Source organism: Brassica napus, chromosome A3 (genome assembly GCF_020379485.1).
Source record: "Brassica napus cultivar Da-Ae chromosome A3, Da-Ae, whole genome shotgun sequence".
In the NCBI taxonomy this organism is placed as follows: Eukaryota; Viridiplantae; Streptophyta; class Magnoliopsida; order Brassicales; family Brassicaceae; genus Brassica; species Brassica napus.
The window spans coordinates 2,111,725-2,129,536 of NC_063436.1; the positions used below are offsets into that span (position 1 = coordinate 2,111,725).

A 17,812-nucleotide genomic window follows, 5' to 3' on the forward strand; every position below is an offset into this window, starting at 1 on the left:
ATATTGGTAAAAAGAAATTCAGATTTGAAATACGGGTCAGAATTTAGCATAAATTAAATACAAAATATTTTTTAAATATATTTTCTTATGAATATATTAATTTGCTTAATAACTAAATGCAAATACAATAAAATAAATATATAATAAGAAGTGGCAAATACATAAGGTTTAAATAATTAATTAATTATAACATGTAAATTATAAAATTATTGTATTTGAAATAGTTATATAAATATTTAAGTATATGATTAACATTAAAAATATATACCACTTATGTTCTAAAACAATAATTTATGTATAGAAAAGTGAAAACAAACACCCGTGCGGTTGCACGGGTCAAAATCTAGTTGTTTATTTAAAGTTGGATTAGTCTTATATAAGGTTTGCAATATGGATTCAGTTTTATTTTGGTTCACTTTGTTCGGATTTTTTTTTTTCTGAAAAAGCATCCAAAGTAAATTATCACCAAATATGGATAATTCTGTATGATTACATTTTCGAGTTTAGTCAAAAATATCATCAATTTTCAAAGAAAATCAGGTTTCAGAAATGTAATTAAAAAGAAAAAAAAATATATATATATATATATGTATGTAAATTACTTATTCCAATCATAACATAGGTCAAATCTATTGGTACTCTCGTCAAATCTGCATGGATAACTACGGTTTATATTCCACGAACATAAGTAGCATTGATTATCACTCACACGATCTCTGTCATCATCATAGATATCAAACCAATGGGATTCTCCACCCCAATCAAAATTACAAAAAAAGAGTGTTGTGCCGAAAAAAGCTGGTTTAAACTTGAATGACCAACTACTATCCGGTGCGAGAGTTTGGACACCGAGATCGTCATCCTTAGACTTACAATGGAGTGTTAGTTTTAAGCCGCCACCAAGCTTATTGGTAATCTTCACCGTTCTCCCCTCACCAAAAATACTTTCCACCCGTGACGCCGCCAAATGGACGAATAGAGATATGACCACCACGTAAACTTCCCATTTCGTCATTTTTGCTATACTTTTTTTAATTTCAAAGTGTATTCTACGAACACTATTTGTAGTGGTACTTATAAGAAGCCTTTAATGAGCTCATCTCGTTGTTGATTTTATTTGGAATTTACAGATTTTACGTTAACATATATAATGATATTTTCCCATAATTATGTAATTCATGGTCTACTGGATGTGGATCGCTAAAAATCTTATCATAAAAGAAAAATCATTGATATTCTTTTTGCTTGTTTTACGTTTGCAAAACAGATACTACGTCAAAACTATTGGTTAGAAATCTTGTAATATATGGTAAGCTATAAAATTATTGTGATTGCGCTGCCAAGTAAAAATGTTGAGATAGGTTTGTGAGAAACTCTTAACAAAAAAATAAATTAAAAATTTACAGATCACATATATAGCTTCAAAACTTTCAACTCAGAAAAATTACATCTAAAACAAATCCAAATAAAACCAGATTCAATAAGAATTTAAGAACTAATCTCAATAGATCCGAGGATCCACACCTAACCTGAAAACATGAATATATAAAGTCAGGGGTGGATCTACCTTATGTAAGAATGCAATTGCACCCACAATTTATTGATCAATCTATTTTTTTTTTTAAAGAACATACATTGATTAGAAATAGAGAACACAAAATATTTGATAAAAACCATATATTCATTAGAAATAGAGAATGCAAAATATTTGATAAATAACTAAGTTTTTAATTACATATATATATGCATGATTATTAAAGTTTAACTGTAAGCATTGTCCATTTAAGTTTGAGTTATTCATATACAAGGTTAGCAATATAGATTTTAATCTGATTTTGGTTCATTTTCTTCAGTTTTTTTTCTTTAGAAAATCTGTTTATAAATAAATTGTATCCAAAGTAAAATCTAATCGAACATGAATAATTGTGTATGATTTCGGTTAAGAGTTTAGTCAAATCTATCATTAGTTTCAAAAGATATTTAAAAATCTACTAAAACATATAAAAATATAAAAATTACTTATTCCAATCGTAACACAAATCAAATAAATTGCTCCTTTGGTTAAAGCTGCATGGCCTGTTCTGGTGTATATTCCCAGGGCAGGCTCATGTGGGAGGGCAAACAGTGCGCTCATCCAGAGTCCACCTAAAATCAAGCAAATTTAGTGGTATAAAGGGGTTTAATTTTCTTTTTTATTTTCTTAACAATAAGGATCTAATTTCTATTTTGCACTTTTAATTTCATATTTACACAATTGTTTTTTTTTAAATAGCCTGAATTTCTTATATTTACAAAACACAAACAAATTAATACATTAAGATAAGTTTTTATATATTTTTAAATAATACTTAATAATATAATTAAGTTTAATTAATTATAAGGGCCTAAATTATTTTTTCTGCCCAAGGGCCCTATATAGTGTTAAGCCGGCAATGTATATTCCACGTACATTCTATGCATGCATTACCCTTATGAACACCGTCTCTACAATCATCCTAATATCAAACGAATCTTATATATTAAAACAGAAGTCACAAAATTGATTCATGTGTGTTTTTTTTTTAAAATGGACCTATTCATAAAAAGATATATCTAATATATTAAAACAGAAGTCATGACTTCTTTTCATGTGTGATTTTTTTAGTTTGGACCATTCCTAGAAAATATCATATTTTACATAAGTTCATTATTATATCTTTTAATATATTTATCTTTTTATTTGAAATACAAATGAATATATTTAAAATATTCTAACAAAATCTTTTTAAAATCTTCTTAGAATCTTTTTAAATTTACTTTCAAAAATTAGTTAGTTTTAATTTAAATTATCATAAAATATAATTAGAAATTAAAATTGAATATAGTTTTGGTTTATATACGAAAATTTAAATAAAATGAAATTAATTAATTCCAAAATACATTTACTAATAATTTTTAAAGATTTTGTTAGAAATAAATATTTATTTCTATTTTAATTTTTTCAAATTTGTTTTCTAATAAAATAAAAATAATGATTTTTTGACGAGTGATATTTTATTTGGACCATCATTTAAATTTTATATTAAATGTATATCACTAATGCTAATATATATATATAGCATTTTTCACTACTTTAATCATAATATCTTTTATTTTTTTTAAAAAAAAAAATTAAAATTCTAACAAATCTCTTGAAAAAGATTATAATAAGATCTTAATTGTCATAAATTGAATATAAATATTTTCAACTAATTTTGTAATTAGTAATGAAATGTTACTAAAAGAATAAAATTATATCCTATTTTATCAATTTTATAATAATATCAATCATTTTAAAATAAAAATGTTATATTGAACATGATAAAATTATTTTAAATTGATAAGTTAACATATTTTATTTTTATAAATATAAAATATTTATGCTAAAAATATAATATATTGGTAGAACGAGTTAATATTAGTAAACTATATAACACATGTATAAAAATTTAACTTATCTTAAACTTTTTAATATACAGTAATTTATTATATAAAATTCATAAACATCAAAAAATTACTAAAAAAATCTAGCGATTTGAATTATGGATCATGATTATATAAAATAAATACAAAATTGTTTTCATATATATTGTTTCATGCATTAAAAAAATTAGTTTAGCAATCAAATGCAAATTCAATAGGACAAATATATAATAAGCAACATATATATGTGATGATTTTAATTTACAGCATGAAAACTATAAAATTATTATATTTGGCATAATTATACAAATATTTAAATATGTGAGTAACATTAAAAATATATAATAATTATGTAAAACAAATATCTATATATATATATATATATATAAATGTGAAAATATATATCCGCACGGTTGTGCGGGTGGAAATCTAATACTTCTTAAGCCCACATAAAACGACAGAAAAAGAGTGATGCTCCAAATATATTTGGTCTAAAATAAATGACCAAGAACTATATATCTGGTGCGAGAGTTTGGACACCGAGATCGTTATTCTTCGATTTACAATGGAGTGTTAGTGTTAAGCTACCACCGAGGCGATTGCTAATCTGCACCGTTGTTTTCATAAAAGCTCAGTTTCCTCTATATGCAGGAGCGTCTACAACAACATCTTCCATTCGTGACGCTGCCAAATGAATGAACAGCGAGATGACAACTACATGAACTTGCGTATTCTTCATAGTTACTACTCTTTTTAAGTTAAAAGTGTTTACTACGAATAATATTTTTGCAGTGGACCAGTGGTAATGATGAGAATTGATGAGTCCACATCTCGTTGTTGATTCTGTTTAAAAAAGAAAAAATTGGTCAATAGTACAACTTATATTGAAACAAAACAGAAAGTTAAAATCTAACCAAAACATGCATGATGGAGATGCTCCTCGGAGGATCGGTTCGTATGTTCTCCACTTGATCTACCCTAGATGGGTAAACGATAAAAAAAAAAAAAATCAAAACATGCATATTACGTTTACAGATTTTACATTACTGTTGTTTATATATATTAAGATATTTTCCCATAAATATGTAATCCCTCACCATTTTGGGGTTGTATCCTCTAAATCACCAGCTAGTCTCTGGCATCGTATATGACAGCCATCTCAAAGGTATCTTGTATTTCATTCTAACGTCTAGTATAAAATCTTTCCTGAAATTTTTTTTTAATCCATCAACAATAAATGATATGATCGCGTTAGTGAATGCATTGGTAAAAAAGTTTAGAATATGTGTTGGATTAATACATCAAAACTATTGGTTAAAAATCTTTATGATATGTGTTGTGTACCTTATATCTAGTATGATTCATTAACATTAGTTAATCTTATACTCTTTTAATCCTAGTGTAATCTAATAATACTTTCAAATAATAGTTTTTCTATCCTTGGACATAAGTTCATAACAAATTGATAAACCATGTTAACTTTTGTTTTTTTTGTAATTCTTTTGTTTTGATATTAATGTATCCACTATAATAATGTGGTAATGTGAGTCTGTGACTGATGTGAAATAAAAATGTTGAAATAAGTTAAGAACGACGTGCCTTTTTTACCAAAAAAAAGTTAAGAACAACGTCCATTTCATTAAGAACTTAGATGATTTCATCTTCTATTCTTATAAAAAACAGTTTAGAACTTGCAGTATTGATTTCATCTTATAATCTACCTTTTTTTTTGAACGACTGATGTGAAATAAAAATGTTGAAATAAGTTAAGAACAACGTCCATTTCATTAAGAACTTGGAATACTGATTTCATCTTCTATTCCTATTAAAAAAAATAGTTTAGAACTTGCAGTATTGATTTCATCATATAATCTAACAGTCTAACATAAAACAATTCACCACAACGTTTGATAATAATATCTTAAAAACGGTTTAGTAAAAAAAAACCAAACCGGTGTTTTTAATTTTTGTCGGACTTGGTGAGATGAACATGTTGAGGAAGGAGACTATAATCGATGTGAAGATCCTCCAATATTTTCTTAATAGCCAAAGCCTGTTCGGTTCTTCTGATATTCCTCTCACTGTATTCCTGAAACGTGATGGTGTGGTTGCTGTATAGAGCCATCTTCAGCTTGTTCATGTTCTCTATCTCCTTAACCACCACCGTGTGTATAGGTGACCAGTGATGTGGATTCTGCTCCAAGTAACTGATTGTTTCCATACAACAAAACCAAATCAAGAACTCTTTCAAGATTTGATAAAGAATCAAATGAATAACGGTGATACTTACTCAGCGATTCTTTCTTTGAGATGTGCGATCTTTGAGATTGGTGTTGAGAATGCGATAGAGAACTCCACTGTTTCACTCATATCAGGACTTCTGAAGTAGTTGCTTATCGGTTTCGTGGCTAAAACTGCGTTAGGATAGTACACTTTCTCGTTGTCAAGCTTCAAGAACACTGTAGATAACAGATTCATTTCTTCAACCAGCATCTGAAAACAAACTTCAAGTATGTATGTAAGACATAGTATATACGGAAACGTAATGGATCTTTTGGTGGTGAGTTTTTTTACCGGGACACCGTCGACAACGCAGCGATCACCAACATCATAAGGATGCATAACGAAGACAAAGATAATGGATTCGAAGAGATTTTTGCAAGTGTTTCCGATTATAAAAGCCAGAGCCACCATTTGAGTGGAGAAGAAGAGCAAAACCTTAGTTGTTGCTACTTCTAGAAGCAGCAGCCAAATGATAAGGGTAACCACCATCAAGATCGCTGTCACAAGTTTGTTTAACTGCTTAACCGCTGTTTTTGTGTCGTTTAAGGAATGCGCTAGAGCTTTCCTGCTAGTGTACACCTTAACCTGATCATATAGCAGCAACAACAACACAAGTGGTTAAACTCAAGAAACACAGACTCTGATTAGTAATAATCAATACCGGTCCAATATTTTTGAATGCTTAATAAATTTTTCAACAATATAACTTTTACGTTTTTATTTAGTATAATATAAATTAAAATAAATTTTTATAAAATAATTCAATTCCATTCTGTTGATGATTGATTAAGATAATTTCAGGAAGTTAGTTGTATAGCAATGTTAGTCAATATTATCATTAACATTTGACAATAATTGAGCATGTTAATACAAAATTTTATATTTAAGAAATCATAACTATTTAATAATGAACTTAATAAATTTATTAATAAAAAAATCCATAAAAAATCTTACAAATATTACTAATCAAAAAATTATAAATTATATTTACATAATTACTAACAAAAATATTTAATATGAAAAATAAATAAATATAATTAATTAATCTCTAAGAACAAAGAGCATGAAAGTGTTTGAGGAGAATTTACCACCCATTCTGTGAAAGCTTTTCTAGTGATTTTACCAGTCTCAGCAGCACCATCAAACAAAGGAAACACAAGATCAACCTCTTCCTTAATCATGAACCTAAGCAAGTCTTCCTCCTCTATGAAACTAAAACAATAACCAAGAAAACCAGAGATTGCCATTAGAGAATACACAGAGAAAATAGCATATGAATATTGTTGTTATTACTCACTTGAAGCAAGGCTGAGCAACATTTCTAAAGACATGGTAAGCAGCAGCCAAAGCCTCCATCTCACTAGTAATCTCCCCTCTATCACCTTTCTCTTTCCCATCACCATAAGCCGCCGTCTGATCCAACGTGTCAGAGATAGTAGACAGCCCCGAAGTCCTAACCGCTTCCATCAAAACCCTCATCGTCCAAGCAGAGACTTTCTCACGCTTCATCTTGTGAACCTTCCCCATATCAATCACTTTCTTCTCCTTAACCTCTCCCTTCTTCACCACGCTAGCGAAACTCAAATGCCCCGTCCCGGGCTCCCTCCCCACCCTCTCGGCCTCCTCGATGAGAGGAGGCCCAGAGAGCGTCTGGAGGACGTACTGATGGAACACAGAGTCTTGGATCCTATCGAAAAAGTTAACCACGTTGAAGTTCGCCGCGAGGATCTTTAATAAAAGAGTTTTTACCAGCCAGAGGAATGATCCGGTTAGAAGAGAGATGAGAGTTCTCGTGATAGCGGTGAGGATCTTGGTGGCCCCTTGGGAACGATCCACGTCGCGGTTGAAGAGGAACACCCACGCGACGAGGATCAAACTAAGCCATATAAAGACTTGAACACTCTTCTTTAACCCGTGGACGAAGTACAACACTTTTCTTCTTAAGAGAAAGTTTGTTTCTATGAGGAAGACGACGAAGCGCATGAACCAGTTCGTCACTAACATTCCACTGAACGTGACCATCACGAGCACGCACCATTTCCACACTTCCAGCCCCCAGAAGGTGTGTTTCTTCAGGGCGTGGATGGTTAAGCTACAAACCAAAGAGGCTAAGACCGCTAAGAAGAAAGCTATCTCTATTAAAGTCAATAAGCTGATCTTTCTACGCATCTCTTTGCTCAGCTTCACCTTCTTGTAGATCTCTTCGTCTTCGTCTTTCTCAACCTCAGCTGCTTTAGTTGGAGTAAGAGGTGTTGTGGACCCGACGCTCCTTGTGGAGTTGTTGTTAGGAGAAGCTCTTCTGAAGGAGAAACGAGCGCCAAGCTGTTCTTTGACTTCCTCCTCTAGGTTGCTTGTGTCTACGGGGCAAGGTGGTTCGACAAACCGGGACTTCGGTTTGGAGTAAACCGATCTTGAAAAAGATTTTCTTTGAATTAAACCGGTATTGCTTAGATTGGGAGATCTGGGAGGCTTGTGAGGGCTACCAGTAAGCTTAGAGATCTCAGGAGAAGAGGTTTTATTGATGGCAGAGTCTGGTGAAGCCATCTTTGATGATGAAAGCTCACCTGAGACGTTGATAACAACTTCTCTTCCTCCGTTGCTACTCTTTTGTTCTGCCATTCTCCAATGCTACTTTCACTACAATGGCTCTGAAAATTTCAACAAAAACAAGACTAAGAACACTGTATCCAGCAATGACAGAGTATCTAAACCCAAAGTTAGTTAAGCAGCGATATGTAACAAAGTCTAATGGATCTAAACTTTGCCATAAACAAATAAAAAAATATGTACTTTTCTAAGCACGGAAACATGAAGCTACTAAGAACTATCGTTACAAGTGGGGAAATGAAGTTACCAGTAGTGAGTTATAAACAAAATCTTCTTATTCTGCGAATTTGAGTATCAATCAATCAGCTCATTCTTGAGAAGAAGACCCCCAGAAAAGAGCTAGAGATAAAACTGAGATCTTATAGAGATAGTAGTACACACCAGGACCTCTAAAGAGAAGGATTCACACTGGTAAAGTTGATGATGACACAAAAAGTTAAGCAAACAGTAGCAGCTGAAAAGTAGAGGCTGTGGAGAAAGTAGGTCTGGAGCGAAATGGCTTAAACCCAGAAGACAACAAAAACGAAAATCCAATAATATAAAAAAACAGAACATGGAAAGATGAAAGAGAAAAAGAGTTTGAAAAGATGGTTACATAAACACAACACTAATTAGTACTCCCTCCGTTTTTTTTATATAAGTCGTTTTACAACTATGCACGTAGTAATTTTTTATATTTTCTAAACAAAAACATCATTAATTATTTATCTAAGCACAATTCAACCAATAGATAAATAAAAGATATATTACCATTGGTCATACAACATTAATTACTAATAAATTTTACATAGAAAATCGAAAACGACATATAATTTGGAACAAAAAAATTTCTCTACAACGACTTATATAAAAAAACGGAGAGAGTAATTACTAAAAGCGGATCCAAAGACTTTATTAATCCTTGTGTTCAAGAAAAAAAAGACTTTATTAATCCTCTTTACTTAATAAACTTTTCCTGAAAATTGGAAACTGTAATTTAACATACTTTGACGATGGTGGGGAGTTGTTTATCCACCATTTACATGCCAAGTATTTTAAATAATAATTGCTAAATTCCACACTTCTGTCGTCAACAGCAAAATCTATGACTTCATTAATCCTCTTTACTTAATAAACTTTTCATGAAAGCTGGAAACTGTAATTTAACATACTTTGATGATGGTGGAGTAGTTCATCCACCACTTACATGCCAAAGTATTTTAGAAAAATAATTGCTAAATTCTACACTTTTGTAGTCAATAGCTAAACCATACAAATTATATACTTATATGATACTCCAATTGTAAACCAAATGTATTGGGGACAATGTCTACACACAGAACTTGTTTTTTGTCAAAGTATCTAGATAACCTAAATCCAATTTATTATAATAGCTCCTATGTACTAGCTGACGCAAATAACTCTGTCCTAGAATGTCAGAAGTAAAAATTGCACGTCCACCACTTTTCAAATTTCAAATTCCAAATGTACATGAGTCTAATAAACTCAGATACTCTCAGGCATATCAAATTATTTGGATTGATTTGCAACTTTTTTTCTTACTGATACTTTTTTGGAACACACAGAAAACACATAGAAACATAATGATTTTTATGTGAATGTAACAAGTGGGGACATTGGCGGCCATTCATAACCACTCTCTCTGTCTCCGTCAATTATCAATTCCATGACTTTATTGCTAAAAGAGATGTGTGTTTTAATCATTCCGGTAATTAATGCGCGTGTATGACATGTGTTAGACTATTACTACTAAGAGAATATACAACTAATTTGTAGTTGGTGGCTGCTCCTGTTATCTACATGGGATAAGTACATTTGTTAGTTATAATAAGCTTGTTGTCACCACCTAGTTATCGTCTCACGTTTTTGTTACGTGTTAATTAAGTTGATTATTTGTGGTTCATTCCTAATATCAGAGGGAACTCTTAACGAAACCAGATGATGTCTTTCTTAGCAGAGAATGCTCACAAGTCGATGGTGCTGAATTTTTTATTGGGTCGCCTTTTGAGATAGATCTCCCTGTTAGATATGCTGTGATAAAATATTAGGAAATTTGAAAGACCCATTATGATTGAGCAAACATGCAAGTAACATTTAGTAACCACAAACTCATACCCATCCATCATCATCTTTATTCTAGAAGCAGTTTCACTTTCAAAGCGAAGGAGGCACGTACTGTCTAGACAAACTAAACAGATCTTTACCCTCAAACGGCGACGTCCATTCTCTACCATTCCCAACTAAAGCAGCTTCCTGAACTCCCATCGCCATGCCCATCGTTCTTGTCCTTCCATTCATGTTTGCTTCATATGGGGATGCCGTAGCCATGTACTGTTGTTGGTTCGGTTTCGGACTAGCTAGGCCTCTGTCTAGACTCCAATCAATATTGTTGTAATCCGAATGCCCCACTGACCCATCCGTGTTCCAGTCCACCGCAGATGAAGATGATCCATACCCCGAGAAGAGCCCAAGAGAAGCAGCTGGAGCCACAGCATGCTGTACAGAAGCAGAACCCCCCGCCGTTCTGTGACCGTTGCTCACCTGGCCTTGATACTGTTGGTACTGAAGTTGCTGGTACATCAGGTTTGAGTTCAGATCACCAGTAGGGAGAGTTCTTGTGGGCAAGTTCCCGTTAGAATGAGCCGCCTCAGATCTATTTGCAGAGAACCAATCGCTGCCTCCTCCTGCTGCTGCTGATACGGTAAAGGATGAATTCATGGTAGAGACAGGTAACGTATTCGTGTTAGCTGACTGAGAGCGTTGTTGCTGTTGCTGCATCGCCATAACTGGTTCCCTCTGCTGAAGTCTCTTGAATTGACCACCTTGAGCCGACACATAATGTGTTTCTTCTCTTGGCCGTGGCAGTTGTGTCTGTAGATTTAACATGCGTTTCTTCTCCTCCAGGGCAGCATTCTGTTGCATTTTCAACCACTGCAATTCCGTGTGAATTCTATCTACTCTTTGGTTTCCGGATTCTCCATTAACATAGCTGGATCCTCTAAGGTAACCGAGACTCTTTCTAGATTCTTCTCCCCCTGCAGTATACATACCTGAGTTAGGTTGCAACTGGGCGGCTACTCTGTTTTGGCTTTCCTGCACAGAAGGGACTCTGCTAACGGACGCATTATCACTAACATCCTCTGCTTTTACAGAAGCAGTAGATTGCTCTTGCTTCTGTCTTCTTAACGATTCCTCTGCTTTCTCAATATCCCCTTCCGCTGTAACCAAAGCCTTTTCTACATCCTGCTTGGCGCACTTATATTTCCTTTCCAACTCCAAGATTCTCCCCAGCTCTTGCGATATGTCAAGCTTCAAGTTCCCAGAGGCGGGATCTAGTTTCGTATCAGCTACACTCGCCCCACTATCATCAAGCAGCCAATTAACAGACTCTTCTAGCTTCCCTTCATTCAACATCAGAGCGTAAGTCGCACGCTCATGAGAAACCCCCATCACTATGACCTGCACCTGCTGAACGAGAACTTCAAGCTTCCTCGACATCAGAAACTGACAGCACCGCTCATGCAACTCCTGAGCTCGCTTCTCCTTCTGCCGCTGATGCTTTCTCTCGTTCTTCAGCCGCATCTTCTCTCGCTTATCATTATCAGCTGCTCCCGGAATGGCTTCTTGCTTTGCAGTAGCTGTAGTAGGTAGTGCCTTCTCTTTGTGATCTTCCGAGTCGCCTGACCAGCTACCGTTATTAGAGACGGAATCACAGTCGGCTCCAGTTGAATCCGAGTCATCAATGCTTCTGAAACGGCCGTTGTTGTGAAGCGATGAGGAACCATTCAGTGTTTCAACGGTTTGAAAAGTCCCTAAGAGAGGATTGTAAGCACCTATGGATCCAGAGGCTTGGCTTGGTGTCTTATGTGAATCGTTCACGATCTTCTTGTCTCTTGATTTGGTCTTGGATACAGTAGACATCTTCTAAAACACAAAGTTAATCCTGCAATTTACACACAAAAGAGAATAGTCAATACATAAAGCTCCCTAAGCTAATCATTCACAATCTTCTCGTTGAACATCAAAGATCCATCGCATTTCATAAACGCATAGATCCATCGCAAGAACGAAACAAGAAATCAAAATACGCCTATCAACAACATTTCTGGAGATGTTTCTATCGAATACGGTGAAAGAGCGAAATCTGAAGGCGGAGGATGATCTAAGCAGGCGAATCCGAGCCATAAGTAATGATTGAGCCAACGAAGGGACGAAATTCGAGCGAATCAAGAAAACCTAAAGGCGATTCTGATGAATAATAGATCAGTGACGAGGAGGTTGACAGAGGGAGAACCTGATTGATCTTGATCGGCGTTGTTGACGGAGATGCAGATCCGGAGAAAAAAGAAGAAGCTGAGCTAAGGCGATGAGGATGAGGAACGAGAGGAGTGCGATGTTATTGGATAATACCAAAAATGTCTCGGCGTTTCGATTCCCCCAATCGATAAATTAGGGCTTTGTTTCGAGGAAAAATAAACCAATTTTTTTAACAGAGTGTTATAGTAAATCATTTTTAACAATTCTGAGCCATTTGATTTATTTTTTTCTACATTTTCAGTTATTGTTTTTTTTTTCTTTTTTCATGATCATTTCCAGTTGTACTTGTTTGATTTCAGTTGTCACAAACTGATTAATAAAACAAATTTACATGAAAATAAAGTGTAAATCTAAAAATACATACTTATGAAGTTATTATGATCATAATGAAGAAAGCAGAGGTGAATATTGAACATAAATGTCTGCTTCAATTTTAAAATATACTTTAAGACTTTAAGAGGTTGATTTGTTTCAGACTAAAGACAGTGTAATTAGTGAAAAAGATGGATCATGTTAGTATATGATGCCTAGTCTTTACTAATTAACATTCAAATCATGCACACTCATCCAAGCTGCCACACCATGGGAAGGACCTTTATCTTGTGTCCTAACTTACATAGATTTATACTGTATATAAATTTAATATATAACTTAATTTTCTTAATGTTTATGTTGCTTTGTTGACATAAAAAATCTACTATCTCTTAAACCATCTCCAATGTTGTTTTAATTTTTATTTTTTGCTTCATTTAAAAAAAATGGTTTTACTCGTATTTCATTTCTCGCTTCAAAATAAAGTCATGAACATGATTGTTTCAAATTTGAAGATACACTATTCACATCTTTATTTTCTGAAGAAGAATATTTTAAATTATAAATTGGTCCTCAATTTTTATATGTTCATACTTTTTGGTAAAATAAACTGTATTTGTTAATATGACCCAATTAATTTATAATATTTATTTTTTATTTTCATTTATTTAATTGCAACATTAGGTATAACAAAACATATAGTATATTCAAAGATATTTTGGCTCGATTTTGAAAAATCAAGGATCAAGAAGCTCATTTCTCATTTCGAAACACTTTAATTGATCACTCTCGTAAGAGAAATATATGTCTAGTGCTTCTTCATAAAATCTGATTTTCTTTGCTTACTTAGTTATGCTATGTGTGCTAATTTTATTTTATGATAATATTTACTTTATATTAATTAGTTATTGTGTTGGATTAGTATTAAAAAAATAGTTGGGTAACATTACTAAATATGAAAAAAATATAAAGGGCTTTTAATAATTAATGATAAACTAGAAATAAGAATATAATTAGAATATTCTCTTTTGAGAAGAAATGAAATAGACCATTAGAAGAAATGTTACTTTATTTTTTTCTTTATTTTGAAGAAAGTTAATATTTGAAGATAAAAATGAAGCCAACCATTGTAGAAGCTCTTAGTTGTTCACTTTGCTTTGTTTGATAACAATAACTAATTCACTAAAATTTTTGTATAAGGAATTTCAAAAACACACTAATTTCCTTATTTTGTATAAGTTTCTGATTTAATTATTTTTAATATTTACTTGAAATTTTCTTATTTTTTACTGTACTTTTCATGAACACATTTATATGTAATATATGCATCTATATAGTCTCTAGATGTCTTTGTACGGCATTGACAACTACCACTCTTCTCGTGACCTAATTACAACAACGTTATGGACCAAACATATGTCAACTGAGAACGAGCTATCATTTTCCTCCACTTTACCTCATTTAGATAGGTAGAAACCAGAACGCTTTTCTTCATTTTTACAAAGTGAATTTTCTTGCGCACTCGGTTATATAAATGGACTCATTTGCTTGACAAACTGTCAAAAGAAACAAAATGGGTTTAATACATTTGCCAAAGCTAAACACTAATTTCTTAATTGTAATGTTGGTGTTTGTATTTTGTGATGGTTCTGCTTGTTTTTGGGTTCTACTTGTGCCGGAAACGTTTCCATGGGACTAATGTGGTACCGGTTTCAGCATTGTCGATGGAAATGGCACACCTTCAATGTTACATTGTTTCGGTGATGGTATTGCAACTAGTCATAAAATATTTTGATGATGTTAACTGGAAAAGATAACATTTTTTGTAGCCAGCTGGATTTTCATATTATTATCTGGTCATTATTTTGTTCATAAAGTAACTAATGACGATTTTCAATAAAGTTAGGTTTTAATTTTGTAATATATGTTAAAATCCCATGAAATAGAACTTGATGTTCCCACACATCAGATCTGATGAATTGATTTTTACAAGAAGTCAACTTCGAGGCCAATTTTATATACTGTTGATGATATAGGAAATGACATGTGGAAGATAAGAACATACAGTTCTGTAACAAATATACATCCCTAGGATTAGCTCTCAACCTTTGTCTTAACTCCTAAACCTCTTTTCTGTTTTACTTTAAATAACACAATTACAGACAAGCTTTGGTCCTAAACTTCCTCTCTATCAACAAAACCTATAACCCTTTGCACCCAAAGGCCAAAAACATTCTATTCATAGCCATTCACAACCAAAACACCTTATCTTTCCTTGCCAATCAAGAAACACAAACCAGAGGAAGAAAAGAAGAGAACACAAAGAACACAACCTTTCTAATTCTCCTTCCTCTCCCCCACCCTTTAATGCAACAATGGGGAATTGTTGCTCCGGACGGGACTCAGAAGATGGACACACACAAGACAAGGGCCTGACCGATTCAAACGCTGCTGGTCCAACCGCTGAACCTCCTGTAGCACAATCCAAACACGCCCCTCCTTCACCACCTCCCGCAACAAAACAAGGCCCTATAGGACCCGTCTTAGGTCGCCCCATGGAAGATGTAAAAGCCTCATATTCTCTAGGCAAAGAGCTAGGCCGAGGACAGTTTGGTGTCACCCATCTCTGCACGCAGAAGGCCACAGGTCAGCAGTTCGCTTGCAAAACCATTGCCAAAAGAAAGCTTGTGAACAAAGAAGACATTGAGGATGTAAGAAGAGAAGTGCAGATCATGCATCACATGACTGGTCAACCAAACATTGTGGAGCTTAAAGGAGCTTATGAGGATAAGCATTCTGTGCATTTGGTCATGGAGCTTTGCGCTGGTGGAGAGTTGTTCGATAGGATTATTGCTAAAGGACATTACTCGGAGAGAGCAGCTGCTTCTTTGTTGAGAACAATTGTTCAGATTATTCATACTTGCCATTCAATGGGGGTTATCCACAGAGACTTGAAGCCTGAGAACTTTCTGCTGCTCAGCAAAGATGAGAATGCTCCTCTCAAGGCCACTGACTTTGGTCTGTCGGTTTTCTACAAGCCAGGAGAGGTGTTTAAAGACATAGTGGGTAGTGCTTATTACATTGCGCCTGAGGTTTTGAAAAGGAAGTATGGACCAGAAGCTGATATTTGGAGTATTGGTGTCATGTTGTATATCCTCTTATGTGGTGTCCCACCCTTCTGGGCTGGTAAAGTTTTTATAAATATTTTTTTATATAATATATATATATATATATATTCATGTGTTTTGATTACCTGATGATGATAGAATCGGAGAATGGAATATTCAACGCCATCCTAAAGAGTCATGTTGATTTCTCAAGTGATCCATGGCCATCCATCTCACCTCAAGCGAAGGATCTTGTTAAGAAGATGCTCAACTCTGATCCAAAGCAAAGACTAACTGCTGCTCAAGTTCTCAGTAAGCATAACTAATAACCACAAAGCATAACAGTCTTTCTCTCCATGCTTATTAATGTTTTTTTCTCTCTTTTTTGTGTAAAGACCATCCATGGATCAAGGAGGATGGAGAAGCACCAGATGTTCCTCTTGACAATGCAGTGATGTCCAGGCTCAAGCAATTCAAAGCAATGAACAATTTCAAGAAAGTTGCCTTACGGGTGATAGCAGGTTGCTTATCAGAGGAAGAGATCATGGGGTTGAAGGAGATGTTCAAAGGTATGGACACTGATAGCAGTGGAACAATTACACTCGAGGAGCTAAGACAGGGACTAGCTAAGCAAGGTACAAGGTTGTCGGAATATGAAGTCCAGCAGTTAATGGAAGCTGTAAGTCCTTTTGCGTTCTAACAACAGTTTTAGCTTTTGTCATATGCTGAGCAACAAGGAAGGAGACTCACCACTGATTTTTGGTCTGATTCTACAGGCTGATGCTGATGGTAACGGAACAATAGACTATGGTGAGTTCATCGCAGCCACAATGCATATTAACAGACTTGACAGAGAAGAACATCTCTACTCAGCATTCCAACACTTTGACAAAGACAACAGCGGGTAAGTACTACACTTTTTGTGATAAAGGTTGCTGTGAACTCAAATGTTCACCTCAAATAATGCTTTGATGTTACCAGATATATCACAATGGAAGAGCTGGAGCAAGCTCTCCGGGAGTTTGGGATGAGTGATGGCAGAGACATTAAAGAGATAATTTCAGAGGTTGATGGAGACAATGTAAGAAACAACAGTCCCCTTCCAAACTGAAATAAAGCTTCTAAGTTTCATTACTAATAAACCAAATTTTCTGATGCAGGATGGTCGGATAAACTATGATGAATTTGTGGCAATGATGAGAAAAGGAAACCCGGATCAGATCCCAAAGAAACGGCGTGAACTTTCATTTAAATAACCCAAATGTTGAAGTAGAGGAAGAGAGAAGATAGAAAGAGAGCAGAAAAAGACAAAGGCACATCAAAAAAAAATTATAAGTATGAACTGGAGGAGATCTTTAAGGGTGGAGAAGGAAAAAAAAAATCATTAATTGGGGATATGGGGAGGTGTTTGATTTGTATGTAGATTTTCTTTTCTGGTTGTTTACTACTACTGCTGCTGCTTGAAGTGCCATGGGGTTTCTCAATGTACTTAAAACTTCTTTTTCAAATTCTCTTGTATGTGTTAGTGATATTTGTTCTTACTCTCTCTCCTTATAAGATACAAAGCTATGGTGTTGCAGCAACATCTAAGAAAAATTGATATGACTCAAACTTCATTTACAATTCACTTGTATGTGTCAAAGCTAAACACAAGATCAACAGTGTCAACACAGAACCAAATCAACTCAAACTAGCCTTGAGAAACTAATGCGTTGCAGCACAATCTAAGCAAATTGATATGACAA

General features: G+C 34.0%; 3 protein-coding genes across 4 annotated transcripts; 1 reads left to right on the top strand and 2 right to left on the bottom strand.

The window, feature by feature from the left end:
* Positions 1–5,203: 5,203 nt before the first annotated feature.
* Positions 5,204–8,889, bottom strand: LOC106420206 (mechanosensitive ion channel protein 10). 2 transcript variants are annotated; one of them, XM_013861057.3, is made up of 6 exons: positions 8,579–8,889; positions 7,022–8,372; positions 6,813–6,936; positions 6,016–6,309; positions 5,732–5,934; positions 5,204–5,648 (listed from the first exon to the last, which is right to left on the bottom strand). In XM_013861057.3, exons 2-6 carry the CDS (start codon positions 8,341–8,343, stop codon positions 5,402–5,404), a joined length of 2,190 nt encoding a protein of 729 aa, XP_013716511.2. In that variant the 5' UTR covers positions 8,344–8,372; positions 8,579–8,889; the 3' UTR covers positions 5,204–5,401. The 2 variants fall into 2 exon arrangements, with proteins under 2 accessions (XP_013716511.2, XP_048625678.1); XM_048769721.1 differs by having other exon boundaries at positions 8,713–8,731.
* Positions 8,890–10,383: 1,494 nt separating this feature from the next.
* On the bottom strand, positions 10,384–12,807 carry BNAA03G03790D. The gene is made up of 2 exons (XM_048769725.1): positions 12,626–12,807; positions 10,384–12,274 (listed from the first exon to the last, which is right to left on the bottom strand). Exon 2 carries the CDS (start codon positions 12,250–12,252, stop codon positions 10,486–10,488), a length of 1,767 nt encoding a protein of 588 aa, XP_048625682.1. The 5' UTR covers positions 12,253–12,274; positions 12,626–12,807; the 3' UTR covers positions 10,384–10,485.
* A 2,326-nt stretch (positions 12,808–15,133) lies between these two features.
* On the top strand, positions 15,134–17,608 carry LOC106420035 (calcium-dependent protein kinase 17). The gene is made up of 6 exons (XM_013860870.3): positions 15,134–16,146; positions 16,227–16,379; positions 16,463–16,746; positions 16,844–16,971; positions 17,049–17,148; positions 17,228–17,608. Exons 1-6 carry the CDS (start codon positions 15,336–15,338, stop codon positions 17,321–17,323), a joined length of 1,572 nt encoding a protein of 523 aa, XP_013716324.2. The 5' UTR covers positions 15,134–15,335; the 3' UTR covers positions 17,324–17,608.
* Positions 17,609–17,812: the final 204 nt, after the last annotated feature.

Bases quoted from the DNA above. Each gene is read 5' to 3' on its own strand.
- LOC106420206 (XM_013861057.3), bottom strand. From the start codon at position 8,343: ATGGCAGAACAAAAGAGTAGCAACGGAGGAAGAGAAGTTGTTATCAAC. The intron at 6,310-6,812 runs GTAAATTCTCCT...CTATATGATCAG, and splicing joins AAGCTTTCACAGAATGGGTG to GTTAAGGTGTACACTAGCAG. The intron at 5,649-5,731 runs GTAAGTATCACC...GGAAACAATCAG, and splicing joins CTCAAAGAAAGAATCGCTGA to TTACTTGGAGCAGAATCCAC.
- LOC106420035 (XM_013860870.3), top strand. From the start codon at position 15,336: ATGGGGAATTGTTGCTCCGGACGGGACTCAGAAGATGGACACACACAA. The intron at 16,147-16,226 runs GTAAAGTTTTTA...TGATGATGATAG, and splicing joins TGTCCCACCCTTCTGGGCTG to AATCGGAGAATGGAATATTC. The intron at 17,149-17,227 runs GTAAGAAACAAC...TTTCTGATGCAG, and splicing joins CAGAGGTTGATGGAGACAAT to GATGGTCGGATAAACTATGA.
- BNAA03G03790D (XM_048769725.1), bottom strand. From the start codon at position 12,252: ATGTCTACTGTATCCAAGACCAAATCAAGAGACAAGAAGATCGTGAAC.